Below are 18,975 nucleotides of genomic sequence, written 5' to 3' on the forward strand. Positions count from 1 at the left end.
TATCCAAATGTTTTTGTGACATCTGTGGTATATAGGCCACATTTTCCCTCTTACTTGCTCTATCAGTCAATGTTATTCAGATGACCTCAAAAGAAAAGACAGATTTTAATAAACGTGTTTAAATTCCTGTTAAAGCAATTTAAGCTTCAATCTTGTTTCTGGGGATAAGCGCTATTAAACTCTCAGACTGTATGGTTGATATTATGATCGCCACATTTACTTTGCTTAAAATATATATTGTGTGATTCTTTTTTCTTTTTTTGGTTCTGGATATGCTCTCAATAAGTTTCATATTTACTGAGAATTTGTAGAATTGGATCCTAGAAATCTGGGACAATGTGCAGGATTTTTTTTGTTTATAATTCTGTACATTTCTATCTATTTTCCTTCTTTGTTTAAAGCGCTTCATGCCTAGTTGCCCATTTTTGCAACACTTCCATCTGTATGGTTTCTAAGACAAAATAATCAAAAATGTCTTCAGAATCATCAAACTATTGATTATCAGTTTTTATAGGTTTTTAAATTTTTCTAATTATTATTTTCATTCTTTATTGAAATGACTTAACAGAAGCAGTTGTACTGTCCTGAAGAAAGTTTTTACAAGGAAGATGTTTCTTTTAATAATCATAATCCAAATGTAAGAAAATAATTTATAAATCAAATGCTGAACAGAGTAGGGTAGGACTTATTGTGTATGGATATTTGTCCCTGCTGTTGGAAGTTACTGCATTAGGATCTAACGTGACTGACAAGCTTTTTGATTAAGGTAATTTCATTTGTGTTTGGATTAATACTTCTATCATGGCATTATTTTAATGGGATCCATGAAATGAGCTTCTTATTGCTAAGTCAAAAAAGAAACAACGTTCTTCTGTTATATATCTTTTATAATTGGTAGAGTGTGTTACTTTTCTTTTTCTTTCATAAACCCTTTATTATTTAATCTATTAGATACTATAAACATGCTTCCTAGTATTCTCACAGCATACATTGATTTATCATTGATCATTCTGTTTCCATTCTGTGCTTAGATACTGTTCAGTTTCATGAAAGTTGGATTTCATAAAATAACGAAATTACATAAGATACCTTTTTCTGAAAAGAAATATTTCTTAAACCCTTTAATATCTGGATAATCAAGAATGTAGCTGTTAAATCTTCACAGTATCATATGTATTGTCTGGATTTTATTAAATCCATTCCATAAATGATTTTTTAAAAACTGCCTTAGCCATTTTTAAATGTGATATAACAAGAAAGAAAATATAGAATCTGCCATTTTTTTCCACATAGGCCTAAAATGTATCTTTCAGACATATATTCTAGAAAGCAGATTTTACCAAAAAATCCTTGTTCACAATAAACTTCTAACACATGCATGTAAACATGCATATTTTCCCAGTTCTTCATAATCACATTATGAATATACACAGTCTTCAGATTTCCTTTAAGGTGACTACTCTGTTCCCTTGTAAAGAAGATTGTTGGTACCCAAAGAATACGGTGGATATAAAAAGTCTACACATCCCTTTTAAAATGCCAGGTTTTTGAAATGTAAAAATGTTAAAAAAAATTCAACCAATGTAAATCACTTCAGAATTTTTTCCATTTTTAATATAACTTACAGTATAAGCTGTACAATTCAATTGAAAAACAAACTGAGAAAAAAATAATGAAAACATACAATAATGTACTTGCATAAATGTGCACCTTATGCATCTTAATCCAATACTTTGTTGAAGCACGTTTTGATTTTATGACAGCGTCCAGTCTTTTGGGGTAGAAGCCTATCAGCATGGCACATCTTGCCTTGCAAATCATTGGCTACTCTTCCTTGCAAAAGTGCTTTACAAACTCTAAACTCACTGTCATAAAATCAAACCATGCTTTAACAAAGTCAAATCTGTCACATTGTGAAGGTATCTCCTGCGCACAGCTCCCTTCAGGTCACCCCACAGATTTCCTTTTTGGATTCAGATCTGGACACTAGGCTAGGCCATTCCAAAGCTTTGATATACTTCTGGTGAAGCCAATCCTTTGGTTGATTTGGTTATGTGTTGGGTCATTGTTGTGTTGTACAGTGAAATTCATTTCATCCTCAATATTTTAGGACAGGCCTGAGGATTTTTTTGTGTGTGCCAAAATTGACTGATATTTGAAACGGTTCATAATTGCCTCCACCTTAACTAAAGCCCCAGTTCCAGATGAAGAAAAGCAGTCCCAAAGCATAATGCTGCCACCACCATATTTCACTGTGGGTATGATGTGTTTTCACTGATGCACAGTGTTGTTTTTGCATCAAACATGTTTTTTTAAATAATTATGGCCAAAAAGTTCAACATTTCTTCTCCCTCTTTGCTCTGACACATACATCCACCAGTGCCCCCCTTCCTGGCCCTTCTATACTCACACATACAGTGCATTTAGAAAGTATTCAGATCCCCTTTACTTTTGTCAATTTTGTTATGCTGCAGCCTGATTATGCAATTGTTGAAATTCAATTTTTTTATTAATCTACACTCAGTACCCATAATGACAAAGTGAAAACAGAATTTTAGAATGTATGTCTGTAAATTTATTTATAAGAAAAACCTAAAATATCTCAGTATTCAGACTCTTTGCAACAACACTTTAAATTTTACTCAGGTGCCTCTCATTTCTTTTGATCGTTGCTGACATGTTTCTATACCTTGATTGGAGTCCACCTGTGGTAAATTAAATTGATTGGACATGATTTGGAAAAGTATACACCTCTATAGAAAGCCTCATAGCTGACAATACATACTGTAGCGAGTAAAAATCAGGAGATTAAAGGGACTGCCTGCAGAACTCTGAGACAGGATTATTGCAAGGCACAGATCTGGGGAAGGCTACAATAAAATTTCTGCTGCACTGAAGGTTTCTAAGAGCACAGTGGCCTCCATAATTCTCAAATGGAAGAGGTTTGGCATAACCTGGACTTTTCCAAGAGATGGTCGCATGGTCAAACTGAGCAATCAGGGGAGAAGGGCCTTAATACTGTAAGAGAGGTGATCAAGAATCAGATAGTCACTCTGACTGAGGTCCAAGATCCTATGTGGAGATGGGACAGAGTTCCAGAAAGACAACCACCATTGCAGCCCTCCACTGATCTGCCCTTTATGGCAGATTGGCAGAAGCCTCTCCTCAATGCAAAACACAGCCTGCTTGAAGTTTGCAAAAAAGTCAAGGCCATTAAGCAAGGCGGTGTGGGAATGGAGGAAGAAATGAGGCGGGGAGGTGGAAGATGAAACTTTCCTTATTCGCGTGGGTTGGGGTTAAGATTTGGCATTGTGGATGCCCTGGGCTGTGGGTTAGGATTTGGCACTGTGGATCCTCTGGCTGTGGTGGGGGTTAAGATTTGGCATCCACAATGCCAAATCTTAGCCCCCACCCCAAGACATCCACATTCCTTCACTAACCTGCTTTCCAGCTTTGTTCTCTGCTGCTCGGTGCAGGACAACAAAAGAAGTTTATGGGACTAAAAAAAGAAAAAGATCAACCAGACCTTCCAACTTCTCATGAAAAAAAAAATCTCACAAAGTTGAAAGGTCTGATTGAACTTTTTCTTTTTTTAGTCCCACAAACTTCTTTTGTTGCCCTGAACACGGCGGAAGAGAATGGAGCTCGAAAGCAGGTTAGTGAAGGGATGCTTTGGGGAACCAACCAGTGTTGGAATGGGAGTGGTGGCAGGCAGTGCCTCACTGGCCGTCACTGGGTGAGAGGGAACATCCTGCTCTGGCTGCCATCACCTCATTTCACCAGCATCAGGGCTCTGCAGGCCAGGCAGCCAAGGATACTGTTGGGGTTTTGTCTTCCACCCTTCCCATCACCTCATTTCATCCTCCACCCTCCCCAGCACCTCGCTTAGTGGCCGTGGCACCGCTGTGTCGCTCAGCTTCCTGCTTTGTTGCGGTGGCAAATAAGGAGAAGAAGCTTCATCCTCCACCCCCCATCGCCTCATTTGGTCCTCCACACACACCCCACTCCCCACATTGCTTAGTGACCATGACACCGATGCATCACTCAGACTCCTGCTCTGTTGCAGCCACACACAAAAATAAGACCTTCCCCCAAAATAAGCCCTGGTGCTTATTTTGGTGACAAAAAATTATAAAATGTGTCTTATTTTGGGGGACACACGGTAGTAAATTAATACATTTTACTGTATACATTTTCTATATTACACTTTTTAGGACAAAAAGTCTGGTTCACTCTGATCTGAAGACTGATCTGGTCCAAACAAATAATTTCCTATACAATCAGTAAAATTTTTAGAAATGCTTCTTAATAAACAGTAATACTGATGTCAAATAAAACAAAATATATGCATAATAAACCAAATAAATTAGCTTGGTTTATTATAAAACAGCAGGTTTAAAACTATATTCTTTGAAATACTTCTGGCAATGTAATTATAATATTAATGCTTTTTTATAGCTTTAGGTTCATTTTCTACTGTGTTTGGTGAAGAATGGAAGGAGAAAACAGATAGAGATTTTGTTAAGGTAATTTCTAAAATTTTGATACATAACATTTTTCTGGAATATATATATAAATCAAACTATTCTTGCTTACGGAATCAGACCAGTGGAGGAGAAAGGAATAACCTTAAGATATTGAAGTAGCACGAATAAAAATACTAGGAAGATGCAAAAGAGAAAAGTGGTAATAAGTAGCCCTCAACTTACAATCCTATTGGTTTTGGCATTCCCCAATGTAGTTATTAAGTGACTGCATGGTTCGTAAAGCGGAGCACAGAATGTCTTGGATAGGGAAGGCCCTGGAAGGCCTAGTGCAGGCCCAGCCCACTTGCTCCAGGCTTCCCAAGGCCTCCCCCAACCATGAAGGCACCCATGCTCTGCTTCCTGCTCCTCAAAGTATTCATCAAACTCAGGCTATTCTTCAGCCATACTTCTTGGCCCAAACCGGGTCACCATTCACTCACCTTTGGAAGATCTGTGGAGCTCTGGTGCTCATGTTGGAGAAGGAGGGACAGGGTAGCCTTTCTAACTTCAGCGTCTCTGGGCTGTGTGGTTTCATCCTGAAAATAGGTGCCATTTTCAGAAAATGTTGCCTGCTTCTGGGATGGAGCCATGTGGTCTAGTGATGCAGTAGCCTGCCCTTTGTCCCCAATGAGGCCTCCAGAGATCTTCCATAGCTGAATCTGTGATCAGTGAAGGAGTGGGGAGAAGGGTGTGGAATCCAGGAAGGGTTGGTAAGCAATCGCAGGGACATGGCAAGGCAATGGGGGGAGATAGGCAGAGAGTGCCACAGTGTCCCTGCAGTTGGTCTTAATAATGAATGACCTCAAGGGTGTTGCAGTCACTGTAGTTTCAAAACTGGGTCAAAAGTAAGTCTTGATATGGATCTGTTGTAACTTCGAATAGTCACTAAGCGGACAGTTGTAAGTCAAGGACTACCTCTACATTGAAACTTTATTGCAGACTAGCATTGACAGGCAAGGTTTATTTTATAGGAGGAGTTTGGCATGGTGCATACAAACGATAAAGTTTAGAAAAACACATCTTCTATCAGACTTGAGCTGCTTCGTCCCGGCCACATTACCTATAACTATCTTTTTCTAGAGTACCTATTACTAGTGCTCATGGTATCAGCTATTACTAAAACTGTCCTGTTTGTGTGTAACTTAATTGAGTGAAAACATGCATCATTGGGCAACCATTTTGTACCAAGCTACCTCAAATAGACTAACTTATCTTATAGAATATGCCCAAACTTCAGGGTCCATGATTCCTGTGGAACTGAAATTTTGAAAATTTCAAAAACACTTTGTGCTACAAAAATTAAAGTTTTTTTCTGCATGAATTTTATCTAGCTAAGCAAAAAATAATACACGCAATCATAAACTAACATCAGAAAGCAATTGTCTGAGTTATAAAATGTTTAAATGAATTTCATCAAATCTTGTTTTGATTTGTTCTTCGACATCAACTACTGATTTGCTTCTTAGCCTCTGGTAAGAGGCTAAGCCTCATGTTTGTTGTGTATACACTCGGCTTGCTACCTCTGTTACCTGTTTCATACATCTATTGATTGGGCATGACAGGGCCACTGTGGTATTTGTATTGTTCGTCAATGAACTTCTTTATTTCTGCTGTAGTCAGCCTGCACGTCAAAAGTGGCTCATAAACACCTTCAGACCAGCTCCAGCAGAATGGATGCTCCAATGTTAATTAAAGGTGCTTTTCTTGCACGTACAGAAAAATTTCCTAGTGCGTCATTGTCTGCACCTCTCAAGTCAATGGTCTTTTGCATACCAGCTCTCCTCTGTTGAATGTCACCTGAACACAAGAGTGTCTGGATTATCATTTCACTGAAAGCATACTATGCTGAGCACTGAATGGTTGGCAAAACAGCATCTACTACAGCCTTCTTTTGCAATCTGACTTTCTATAGCTGGAACAACACATGAAATGGACCTTCAATCCAGAAATGTTTTACTTTGATATTGAATCAGCAAGGATAGTGCACACCCAACAATGTACTCCACTATCATTCTTAAGTTTTTGAGAGTTTTGCCTTTAAAGCCATATTTTGAAACCCGTATTCGAGAAAGCCTATTTGCAGTTGTCAGAAGAGCCAGATCTATGGGAAATTCTGTCCTTATTGCCTGTGTGATCCTATATTCATATGCTTGATCAGTAGAGAAATCCTATACAACACGGTCACTCAGTAAAACGAGAGGCTCACCAATTGGAACTCTGATGAATGAAGGATCAATATTTGTTGTAGTGTCTAACATATTGCCAATTTTACCTGCCCATTTGTTGTTAGACAAAGTCTTCCCATCCAATTTTGTGATTAAGTGTCATAGAGGTAACTCATTCGTGTGGAGTGCACACACCAACCAGCTCAACTTCCAGTCAAGCTTGACCTCTACCCAGTGTCTGGCACCATCTTTACAGCCAGTATTAACATTTGTAGAATCTTCTCCAATTGCCTTCAAGCTTTTGTCAATGCCTTTCTTCATGAGATTATCTGCAATCACTTGAGCAGATTTTCCTGTTTTTGAGCCTTTCTCTGGAGTGAAATGATAAAGATATCTTCCACCTGGCTCACTGCACAAAGAATAATGTTCTTCTTTGATGGTACTGGGGAATTGCTGATCTGAATTGTTTGCTTTCAGCATAACTTTAGTTGCATCTATATGGGCATCGAAGAAGATGCATTCTATTTCAACCTTCTTACAGAGCTCATCAAATTCAACCAACACTATCTTATGCTCTGCATAGCAACAATTGTTAGTTCTAATCTATTTCATTCTGACTTTTCTTTTGAAGTAGAAAGCATATGTTTTTGATCTAAGGCCTCTTCATAATTTCCATCACATTCCTCTTCATCATCAGTCATCTGTTCTTCATTTTCATCATAAGAGACAATTACTTTGTCAGTATCAAAATGTCTGGAATACTCTGCTTATATTTAGCGAGCCTTTGTCTCTGATTGTCTTGCCACTTTTGCCTTTTGCCTAGTCATTTCTGCTTGGGCACACCTGGCAAACCAATCTGGTGCAATCCAAAAGTATCAATCTTGTTTCTCTGACCTTTAACGAAAACAAGTTCCCTCAATGGTATCTTCTTCTCCTTAAGGCAGGTGCAGTTAATGTGAGCTTCTCTTTTGCAGCCAGCAGGACAGCCAAATTCGGAACACAGATTGACACTTGCAGTTGAGGATGTCAAACAGTTTGTCAAGTTTCACAGTGAAAGTCTCTGACATCTAGCTTTCCTCTACCAAGAGATATGTTTTTGGCTTGATCCCAGCTTTCTTGGATCTTGTTCAAGATTGTCACTCGTAAATTTACAACAGGGGCCACAAAAGAACTGTTCACTCGTTCTCACTTTTTAAGCACTTTTGGATATATGTCTCTTGCAAGACTGGCTGCTGGGTAGTTTCTAGCCACTACTTTGTTCTCTTAATAGTAAGCCATATCTGAGAACCTCTCGCAGTGATGGGAGTTCAGACAGCAACAAGTCTCTGCCATTCCCAAAACAAAAGCCTTGTTCTTTTTTTAGAAGCCATTACAGATCAGTTATCACACTCACAGGAAATGAGGCCAGTAGTATTAACACTCAGACAAAATAACATTTAACAAAAAGAGAAAGATAGTTGAACATGTAAAATGAAGCAAACAAAATCTTAAAAAGTTATGTAGTTACTTACCAAGCATATCTAAATTATATTACCAAAATACCTTTACAATCCCCAAAGCATGTCACAACTTTTGACCACCTCTAATGTTTGGAAATTGAAAGTTGAAAAATTTGACATGTCCTATCGCTAGATAGCAAAAATGGAATCTATTCATGCCCTTAAAAGACTTGATATATTGAGTCTTCTTTGCATTTTGGCATATAACAAGGTAGAACTTACTAATAATTATATCGGGAATGTTAAATGTTTTTATATTTGATTAGCCATATGGAAATAAACCAAATTATAACATGTTTAGCTTACAACATCAGTTGAATTAATTATGCTTTAGGAAACTAATTGTACCATTAGTTCCAATAATGCTGCACTATAGTTTCAGTATGTTTAGATTTTTAAGACTTTGGATGAATTCCAAACTATAGCTGTTTTATATAAAGCAGTTGAAACATTAAATTACTTTAAAATCCCATTTGTTAACATTAGTTCTAACATATTTATATGTTGAAAATTCTAATTTTCTTTTTAATGTTTTATTTATTTAATGTTACATGTGTAGTGCATCTTACAAACTTAATCAGATTTATGATTAAGGATTGTATCACTTTATTTCTATAATTATATCTATGATAGGCAATAAGATTGTGTTATCATATGACTAATTGTAATTGGTGGTTCAGTGTAGTATTTAAACTTGTTTTTATGCTTTTTAATTTATTCAAATCCTGGGAGAATAAGCATAATTTTTTGAACACATATGCATACATGCACACACACTGACGATAAATGCTAACTTTATTTAAAATTTCAAAAAGACAGACTGAGGTTAAATATGAAGATCTTATAATTCATATCTATTGAAATAATCTTATTTAAAGTTTGAGTTAAAGGATGAAAATCAGACTAAAATTGTACTGTACCATTATAATCTTATATATGTATGTGTGTGTATGTATGTGTGTATATGTAGATGTACATGTATATGTATACAGGTCAAAATCTACCATTGAAAACCTTAGGTGCTTATATATTAAATAAAGATCCATTAGAGAGAAGTTTTTGTAGTCCTCAGTTAATAACCATTTATTCAAAGACTATTTGAAGTTATAATGACATTTCATAAGGACACTAATCCTACTCCTCAAAGTTACAGTGGTCATAGTATTGCCAAGTCATATGATAACAGTTCAGGCATTTGGCAACTTGTTCACAGTCACAATGATTTCAGCACCCTGGATTCACATGATTGCCACTTGTAACTTTCATGATGAGCTTCCAACAATCAAAAACCGATAGAAACTGGATGGAGGTCACAAATGAGGATCATGTGAAATTGTGCCTAATAGCCAAGTAGAATTCACCTAATGACCACAATTGAATCTGCTTTTGTAAGTTGTTCTGGTCATGTAACACTGCATTTTATGACTTTGTTACTTAGCAAAGCACCATCATTAACTGAGGCCTGCCCCTACACAATTCTATTATTTATTTCCTAGAAAGCTTCCTACTAAATAAATACTGTGTGCAATACATGATTTTCTTCCATTATTACGCACCAACTGTTTTAGGAATAAATTCCCTTTTAAGTTTCACACTAAATTTTTTTTTTTTTTTTGCCTTAGTTTTGGAAGGATATTGTTGACGATAATGAAGTACGTGACCTTATTTCTGACAGAAACAAATCTCAAGGTGAGTTGCAGTGGATAAATAATAGAATATTGTTGGCATATCTTGAACTGAGCATTAAAACAATTATCTTATTTTTATAGATACTGTTACATTATCTGTATCTAATTATCTTATTTTAATAGATACTGTATCACTGAGCATTAAAACAATTATCTTATTTTTATAGATACTGTATCAGAAGATTGGATATGGGAGTCTTTATTTCATCCACCACGCAAGTTGGGCATTAATGATATTGAAGGACAGCGAGTTCTCCAGATAGCAGTGATTTTAAGAAATCTCTCCTTTGAGGAGGGAAATGTAAAATTATTGGCAGCTAATCGTACTTGCCTTCGTTTTTTGTTGCTCTCTGCTCATAGTCATTTTATTTCTTTAAGACAATTGGGGCTTGATACTTTAGGAAATATTGCTGCTGAGGTAAGAAATTTAAAAAATGATACCTATAATTTAAATAGCTTAAAGTATGAAATAGGAATGAATATCTATCTTACCTTATGGAGTGTTATATAAAAGGAAACACAATGGGATTGGTAATTTCTCAGATATTTTACTTATCATCAAAGATCATTAAATAAAGTTGTTTAGATCCAAACCTAACCTGAAGTAACAGAATAGTAATCGCTTAAATCTGAATCCTATTTTTTTCCTATGAAGCATTGCATTTTGTGTTACCTACAAGTGTACTTTCTTTGGATTTTGTTGAACATCTCTTAAATGACAGCTGGCTAAGCAGATTTTTTTTTTAAAAAAAAAATAGTTTTGCTTCCCTGAGAAGAATTAAGAGAATGAAATTTCTTCTAACACCGCCCAGAACATAACAATTCAAAAATAATTTATTGAAATGAAAAGTCCTATCTTGAATATAAAATGTGTAAACGCTCCTACTTGATATTATTTTTTTAAAAGCAGAATATTGAGCTACAAATTAACTATAATGAAAATATATAAGAGGTTAGGTTTTACTACTCTTGTTCTCATTCTTAAAATCCATGTAATGTAATTAAAAATTGTGTTTATCCCATTGTTTGTTAATTACCATTTGGAAGAATAAGGTTAATTACTTCAAATTCTAAACTGTTCTTAACATTTATTATGCAAACTTGGTAGAACAGTGAGGCTTACTTTTTAGCAATCATGCACCAATAAATACTATTTTAAAGTATTGAAATATATTTTAATTAAAAATTAAGATTAAGGTATTTATAAAATATCTAGATAAATATAACCAGAAAATTTACAAATTTACTATTTACAAAGTCTGCATTAATATTACTATTAATCTTCTCATCACTCCTTATCTCCCATCCTCTCCCATTTGTGACTGTATGATTGTTGCTTGTGTCTTTACGATTTATATTGACTGTTTCTAGTATGATTTAATTGCTTATTGTACCCTATGGCTATTATTAAGTGTTGTACCTGATGACTCTTGATGAATGTATCTTTTATGTACACTGAAAGCATTTGCACCAAGACAAATTCCTTGTGTGTCCAATCACACTTGGCCAATAAATAATTATATTCTATTCTAAAAATATATTCCTATTAGTAGTTATAGAAAAATACCTGTCAAATATATGTGTTAAAAACATTCCCGTGATATTTAGCAGTGTTTATTCCCATGTACAAAGCATTAAGTTGCATTCAGCTGAAAAAGAGAAATTGTTCACTTTTCTTTGATAACTTCACAGCTAAAATTGAATTATTAGATAATAAAAATACAGGTATTCTTTGGATTGCAATTATTTGTTCAGTGATTGTTCAAAGGTATGATGGCATTGAAAAAATGGTACTTACAACCAGTCCCTGGCTTTCACAGCTTCTCACATGGTCACATGGTCACAATTTACAATGTTCCCTGCCAGCTTCCTACCAGAGAAGTCAGTGGAGAAGCTGGCAAGAAATCATAAATAGCAGTTATAGGAGATCCTTGCTTAATAAGCTGAGTGGCCCTCACTTATTGATAGCAAATGGCACTCACAGAATTGTCATCAATAAGTGGCGCACTCACAACATTGTGTTTTATAACCATAGCCCTTAGCGATGGCAATTCTGGTCCCAATTGCTTTTATAAGCCAAGTACTATCTGTAATGCAAATTAAGTAATTCTCAGAATGATATCCAATATTGTGAAATATTTGAAGTAAAAATGTGGAACTTGACTGAGAAAGGTATGGCCTTACTAGTTTCTTTAGATGGTGGTTTTTGAAACTCCACAGTACCATTCTGAAGTACTGGTAGGCTTAGGAGCCACTGTATTACAGTGGTTTTAATCCTTCATGCCATGCTACATTTAGATAAGAAGTGTTTGATACTTTAACATTGCCTTGTGGAGTCCCACAACATAGTCCTTTAGGATGCATATGAAACAGGTTGCTGTCTAACTCTAGGAAAATATTTTATTACCATAGTTGTTGCTAACAATGAGCTAGATGTAAGGATGGGATAAGTGAAAATTAAATTAAGATACTGGATCTGTTATTGAATAGAAATTGGAACTTTGGGATTAAGAATGCTGCTGATGATGATAATGCCAATTTCAAATTTTGTTCATTTTCATTTTAGTGTTAACTATCTACTTAAGTGCAAAGTGCATAGAAATATAGGTTATGTACGGAAATAGTAAATAAAATAACAGAAAGCATATAACATTTTCAATATGTTTTAAGTACTACTTAAAATTAATTTGGAAGATTTCCATAATGATATTAATTTTATAAGATGAATCATTCAATCATTAATATTTGCTTTCTGTTTTTTCAGCTTCTCTTGGACCCTGTTGATTTTAAAACAACTCATCTAATGTTTCATACTGTTACTAAGTGCTTAATGTCAAGAGACAGATTCTTAAAAATGCGGGGTAAGAATTTATGTGATTACAGTATCTTGTGTACAATATCACTTTTATAAAAGTCAGAGGAAGAACCGTCTATTTAGATTAAGTCCAGCCTAATACTTAGCACAGAAAAATAAACGATTCTTTGTAGATAATTATTGTGAAGTAACTTACTACCTCATTTAGGTAACTGGTTCCACTGTCACACTTCTTTTTTCTTCTAATATTCAACTGGCATCTGTGATTTTGTAACTTGAAACTATTACTCTGTATTATTTACTCTGGGAACAGAGAACAAATTTTGCTCTTTTGTGACATCCATATGACACTGTTTTTGGTTTGTTTGTTTCAGGCATGGAAATCTTGGGTAATCTTTGTAAAGCTGAAGACAATGGTGTCTTAATTTGTGAATATGTAGATCAAGAATCTTACAAAGAAATCATCTGTCATCTCACATTACCTGACGTTTTACTTGTTATATCTGCTTTGGAAGTGCTCTATATGCTCACTGAAATGGGTGAAGTGGCCTGTAGCAAAATAGCTAAAGTTGATAAAAGTATAGGTGAGGTATCAGAGTTGATTTTAACAAAATACTTGTATTACTAGGGCCCTCGGTAATCCTTAGTTAGATGTTTTTTCTGTAAAGTGATATATGGCTTGTCCTTTGCCTTAATTCCTCTTTTTTGTGCTATGGGTAATCATGGCAAGGATCAGAAAGCAGTTGGCAAACTGAAAGTGCTACATAAATGTCTTGCAAAAGAAGCCTTATTATTTGTTCCAATAAAATTATGCAGATACTATATTTATTTAATTTGCATAGTTCCTATCATGGTAAACTTTTACAGTATTATGATAAGGTGCAAATAATAACCAATAGAAGCGCCATAGATAAGCAATAGACTAACACAGCTAATAAGAAACCATTTTTTCTTATACAAAAATCTGTTTCAGTTTTTAAATAAAACATAAACAGAAGTGGATATTGGAGGTTTCAATCATGAATTCTGCCTATGATACCAAAACAAATACAAATAAGTCTAGCAAATCTATAAATCTCTACTTTAACTGAATTCAGTTTAACTTAATACAATAACTTTCTGAAATTAATTCTTTTAGTAGAATAAAATATATAATTTATGCTAATTTATAGATACATTAGTATGCCTGGTTTCAATGGACATCCAGATGTTTGGAGGTGATGCACTCGGTGCAGTAAAACTTGTTGAACATCAAAGTACCAACCATCAAATACTCTCTGAAATTAGGCCACAAGCTGTGGAACAAGTTTCGTCACAGGGACATGCCCCTGCTACTCCAGGTTAGTATTACCCTATTGAAGTTTGGTTTAGTGATTATGGCACCAGTCTAGAAAGCAGGAGTAAGTTCTAGTCCTTCCAAGGCATCAAATCTAGTCGTTCCGAGACATCAAATCTGTCTATGTAACTTTGGGCCAGTCACTGTCCCACTCAATTCATCTAGCAGGTTTGTTGTTGTGTGGAAAATAAGAGAAGGAAGAAGAATTAGGTATGTTTATCATCTTGAATTATTATATATTGGAAATCATATCTTTTATTATAGAAACATATAAATCTCTAAATTATGATGATAGTAAAATATGGGGTGTATATTTTATTATTTCTATGCAGTAGAAATAAGGATATGCCTAGGTGATTTATTTTCATAAACAGTCACTGCTATGTTCTGTAAGTACTTTTTGTATATATTTTTTATTTAAATTCTGAAATACTTCTTAACACAGTTTATTGTTGCTGGATTTTTTTAAACTTTAAGCTTTGCCACATATCTGAAGAGCTGTGATGATTTGGGCAATAGTAAAAAAAAAAGCCTGATTGGCCTGTAATTTCTTGAGTCCATTTCCCACCCCCACCCCCCACCCTTTTGGTAGATGGGAACTACATCAGCTCTTTTCCAGTCTTCTGATAGTTCCCCTGTGCTACAGGAACTATGAAAGTTTACATTCGGTTGCTCTAAGATTATGTCTACTATTTCCTTCAGAATCCTGGGTTGTAAGAAAATCCTGGTTTACTAGAAAAATCCTAATACAGAACTAATATTTATCATAATGGCATACTGCAGGGCTCGGTACTCCTTTTTAACATCTATATGAAGCTGCTGGGTGAGACCATCTGTCACTATGGTTAAGATGATATACTGACAATGACTCAACTCTATAACTGGTCACCCAACTGATGCTGTTTGCCCTCTCGCTGTGTCTAGAGGCTGTGGGGGCCTGGATGGGGGACAACAGACTTCAACTGAACCTTGTCAAGAATTGGCTTTCAGTGCATAGAGCCTCAAGATCCAGGACTTTGACATTTTCACTTCTGGATGGGATGGCACTACCACAGAGGGATCCAGTCTACAACTTGGAGGGTCTCCTGGACTCACAATTCATGTTAAAAGAGCAGGTGGCAGTCATAGCTAGGGGAGTCATTGCACAACTTCAGGTTGTGCGCCAGTTGCAGCTTATTCTGGATCAGGAGTCCCTGCACTCAGTCATTCAAACCTTAGTCATATCATGGTTGGATTATTGCAACACGTTCTACATGGGGCTACTGATGAGCATTTAGAAGTTACGGTTGATGTAGAGTGGTGGTACAGGCAGTTCTTGGGGTTCTCAGGGGTGCCCATGTAACACTATTGCTCCATGAGCTGCACTGGCTGTCAGTTTGCTTCAGGTGCAATTCAACGTGTTGGTAATCACCTTTAAAACCTTTTATGGCATGGGTCCAGGCTATTTGAGGGACTGTCTCATCCCATTGAGATTGGCCGGCCCCACCAATGCCAGCAGAGGAGACATGCTTCGAGACACATCAACCAGCGTGTTCCAGCTAGTGGGAACTGGAAGAAGAGCCTTCTCTGCCATTGTGCATGCCCTTTGGAACATCTTACCCTCTGGAGCAGCAGTCACCAACCAGTGGAGAAAATTTTGGTGGTCCGCAGAGAAATGTCATCCCCAAAAGCAATTAATCCAGGCTGCGTGGGAACACAAGGCTGCACCGCCCACATGGCCCTCAGGAACCCTCCCCGCCCACTTACTCCTTACCTGGAAAACTTGCCTGCTAAGTTGCTATTTTTCCTTTTTCTGGCCATCAGCTGTTCTGCTTCACCAGGAGATTTAGATTAGCTAGAAAGCAGGAAATTGTTGCATTTCTTGCTTTCTAGTTAGTCTTTAGATCTTTGGCTCTTTTGCAGAGCTGAACCTTCCTTAGGACTGAAGGTTCTATTGTTCAGTACAGACTCACGGCAAGCAAATTTTATGTGACAGACTCAGGTAGCTGATAGATCTCTGAATGATTCTGTGAGCAACTCAATCTGCCTGCCTGCTTTGCCTGATTTTGGGTAAAAGTTGCTTTTTTTAAAAAAAATCAATATTTACATAAATATTTATAATATTTACATACAAGCCATGCCCAGCCAGTCACATGATCACCAAGCCACACCCACAAATTAGGCTATGTCCACAGAACCGGTTGTTAGAAATTTGAATCCCATCCCTGCCTCTGTGTATTTGTGTGTGTGTGGGGGGGAGAGGTCTCCCTCCCTCTCTCTCTCTCTCTCTCTCTCTCTCTCTCTCTCTCTCTCTCTCTCTCTCTCTCTCTCTCTCTCTCCATTCATGCATTCCATCCCCTAATTTGGAGCAATTGCAATCTGTCTATTGAACTCTGCATGGATAGCATTCTTAATTTAAAATGAAAAGTGAACAATATCAATAGCTTTTATAAGTCTTTTAAAGAGTAATGGCAAGCAATCCAAAGATTATATAATTTTTATATTACATTGATAATTTTTTTTCATAGCACCAAGAGCACCACAACATGTTGCTCCACCACCAGGAATAGTAGAAATTGACAGCGAAAAATTTGCATGCCAGTGGTGAGTATTTAATTCTGATGATATATTCCATGAAATAAATAGCTTTTGTATTCATTTTAAAACTTCATAATCATTCTTGAAACATAAACAAAAAATAATATATTCTATTTTGAAGAAATATTTATCAATTAATTTGAATGCTTTATTCAAGGAAAGAATTTCCTTGTGAGAATTTCTTCAGTTATTTCATTATATAGCATACACATGAATATAATGAACAGAAGTTCAGCATATTTAAATTCCATGTATGCTTTTAATATTTGTAATGAAACCAAGCTTATTTTACTTAGATAGAAGTAGGGGTGGGATTCAGCTGGTTTTGGCCGGTTTGAGCGAACCGGATGTTAATTTTACATCCAGTTTGGCGAACCGGTAGTTCTGAAGACCAGCTGGCACCGTCCCTCCTGCCCTTCCCAGGAATCCCAAGCATCTGGTTCTGACTCCCAGGTAAGTGCAGGAAGGCTTACTAGGCCCAAAACGGGGCGGGGGAGGTATGATGCGCCCCACCCGTGTCCTGTTTTTGCTCCCAGGAGGCTGCAGGTAGGCTTACTAGGCCCAAAACAGGGAGTGTGGTGCAGGAGGGAAGGGAGAAAGAGAAAGAAAAAAAGAAAGAGGGAGAGAGAAAGAAAGAAAGAAAGAAAGAAAGAAGAAGGAAGGAAGGAAGAAAGAAAGAAAGAAAGAAAGAAAAAGAAAGAAAGAAGAAAGAGAGAGAGGAGAGAGAGAGAGAGAGAGAGGGAGGGAGGGAAGGAGAAAGAAAGGGAAAGAAGGGAGAAAGAAAGAGGGAGGGGAGAAAGAAAGAGGGAGGGAGGGAGAGAAGGGAGAAAGAAAGAGAGCGAAGGGAGAAAGGAAGGAAAGAAAGAAAAAGAAAGAAAGAAAAAGAAAGAAAAAAGGCAGGGAGGGAGGGAAAGGAGAAAGAGGGAAGTGAAAGTGAATGAGATATGGATAGAGGGAGGGAGGGAGAGAAAAAGAAGAGGAAGGAAGGACCACAAACTCTGGCACTAGACCAGCTTCAGAGGATGCTTTAAAACAGCACAGCAATCCAGGGCTGGAAGGGACCTTGGAGGCCATATAGTACAATACCTTGCTCCCAGAGCATTGTTAAAGTGAGTTTCTCTCTTTTGACCCACCAAGCCACATGAACACATAGCCACACCCACCCAGTCACATGACTACATAGCTACACCCACCAAGCCACACCCACAGAACTGGTAGTAAAAAAAATGTGAATCCCACCCCTGGATAAAAGGGTTCTATTATATTTGTTTTGTTTGAGATTTTTTTGGGGTTATCTCATTTACTGCTGTAGGAATAGAATGCTGTACTACATAAGACTTTTGGTCTGTTCCCACAAAGTTCTTAGTTGTTTTTAATTCCACTACTTGATAGTTATATATTAAATCCTCCATACTTAAGTACTTAAAAATTTTCTCCAGACTTTTGGATATTATCAAGTTTGTAAAATGCAGCACATTTTTTAACAAAAGTTTTGCTTAATCCTTGCAACAGAGTCATGTGCAAGTTTTCTTAGCAGTATGGTACAATAATATATATATATATTTGTTTTCGTAGATTTTCACGGGTACGTAGATTTTCACGGGTACAGGTATGTAGGTCTACGTGTGTTCAGGTCTTTTCCCGTGTACTGCTTGCACTGGCACGAATCCGAAAGCACCAGCCTGAGGATGGTGAGTGGGACCTCGCCGAAACATCGTCAAGATACTCTTAATCTTACACTGCTTGCACTGGCACGAAGCCGAAAGCACCAGTCTGAGGATGGCGAGTGGGACCTCACCGGAATGTCGCCAAGATACTCTTAATCTTACACGGGAAAAGACCTGAACACACCTAGACCTACATATATACATATACACACACACACACACACACACACACACACACATACACACACACACACGGCAACTATAATGGCAACTCATTTTCAGAAGTAATTAACCATTGCTCCTATGAAGAGATAACTGGTTCAGGAGCACCAAGTTGGCTTTCATGGCTAAAATGAAATTCCAGCTCAGTTTTTTCATACTCTAGTCCAGTATCTGAATCATTGGATCGGACTGAGCTTTAAAGTTCCCAGGCTAAAATATTTATGCCACCCCTTAAAATAACCCCAAATATCTTCTTTGGTTTTGTCCAAAAAGTAAAAAATACTGGAAAAAAATTAGAATTTGGATAAAAGAAATTACAAATATCCAACTAGAATTTAAGGCTGAAATATTTTTGTTGGGATGTTAAAAGGGGACTACGCAAAAGAAACGAAATGTTTAATTCTCCATATAATTACGGCAGCAAGAATTACGTTGGCACAATGCTGGAAGGGTGACCAAATGCCAACAAATAATTTGATT

At 36.7% G+C, this 18,975-nt stretch overlaps 1 protein-coding gene across 4 annotated transcripts in view; it reads left to right on the forward strand.

Moving 5' to 3' along the window:
• Positions 1-18,975, forward strand: part of ARID2 (AT-rich interaction domain 2) — a 196,013-nt gene that overhangs the window by 108,210 nt on the left and 68,828 nt on the right. For all 4 annotated transcript variants that reach the window (XM_026667817.2, XM_026667816.2, XM_026667818.2 and 1 more), the window contains 7 exons: positions 4,459-4,526; positions 9,813-9,879; positions 10,046-10,296; positions 12,643-12,739; positions 13,068-13,277; positions 13,866-14,033; positions 16,537-16,612. In XM_026667817.2, the coding sequence (XP_026523602.1) occupies positions 4,459-4,526; positions 9,813-9,879; positions 10,046-10,296; positions 12,643-12,739; positions 13,068-13,277; positions 13,866-14,033; positions 16,537-16,612 (937 nt within the window). The remainder of the gene's footprint in view (positions 1-4,458; positions 4,527-9,812; positions 9,880-10,045; positions 10,297-12,642; positions 12,740-13,067; positions 13,278-13,865; positions 14,034-16,536; positions 16,613-18,975) is intronic.

Source organism: Notechis scutatus, chromosome 6 (genome assembly GCF_049901735.1).
Source record: "Notechis scutatus isolate UNSWTSFEM ecotype Mainland chromosome 6, rNotScu1.2, whole genome shotgun sequence".
NCBI lineage: Eukaryota > Metazoa > Chordata > Lepidosauria > Squamata > Elapidae > Notechis > Notechis scutatus.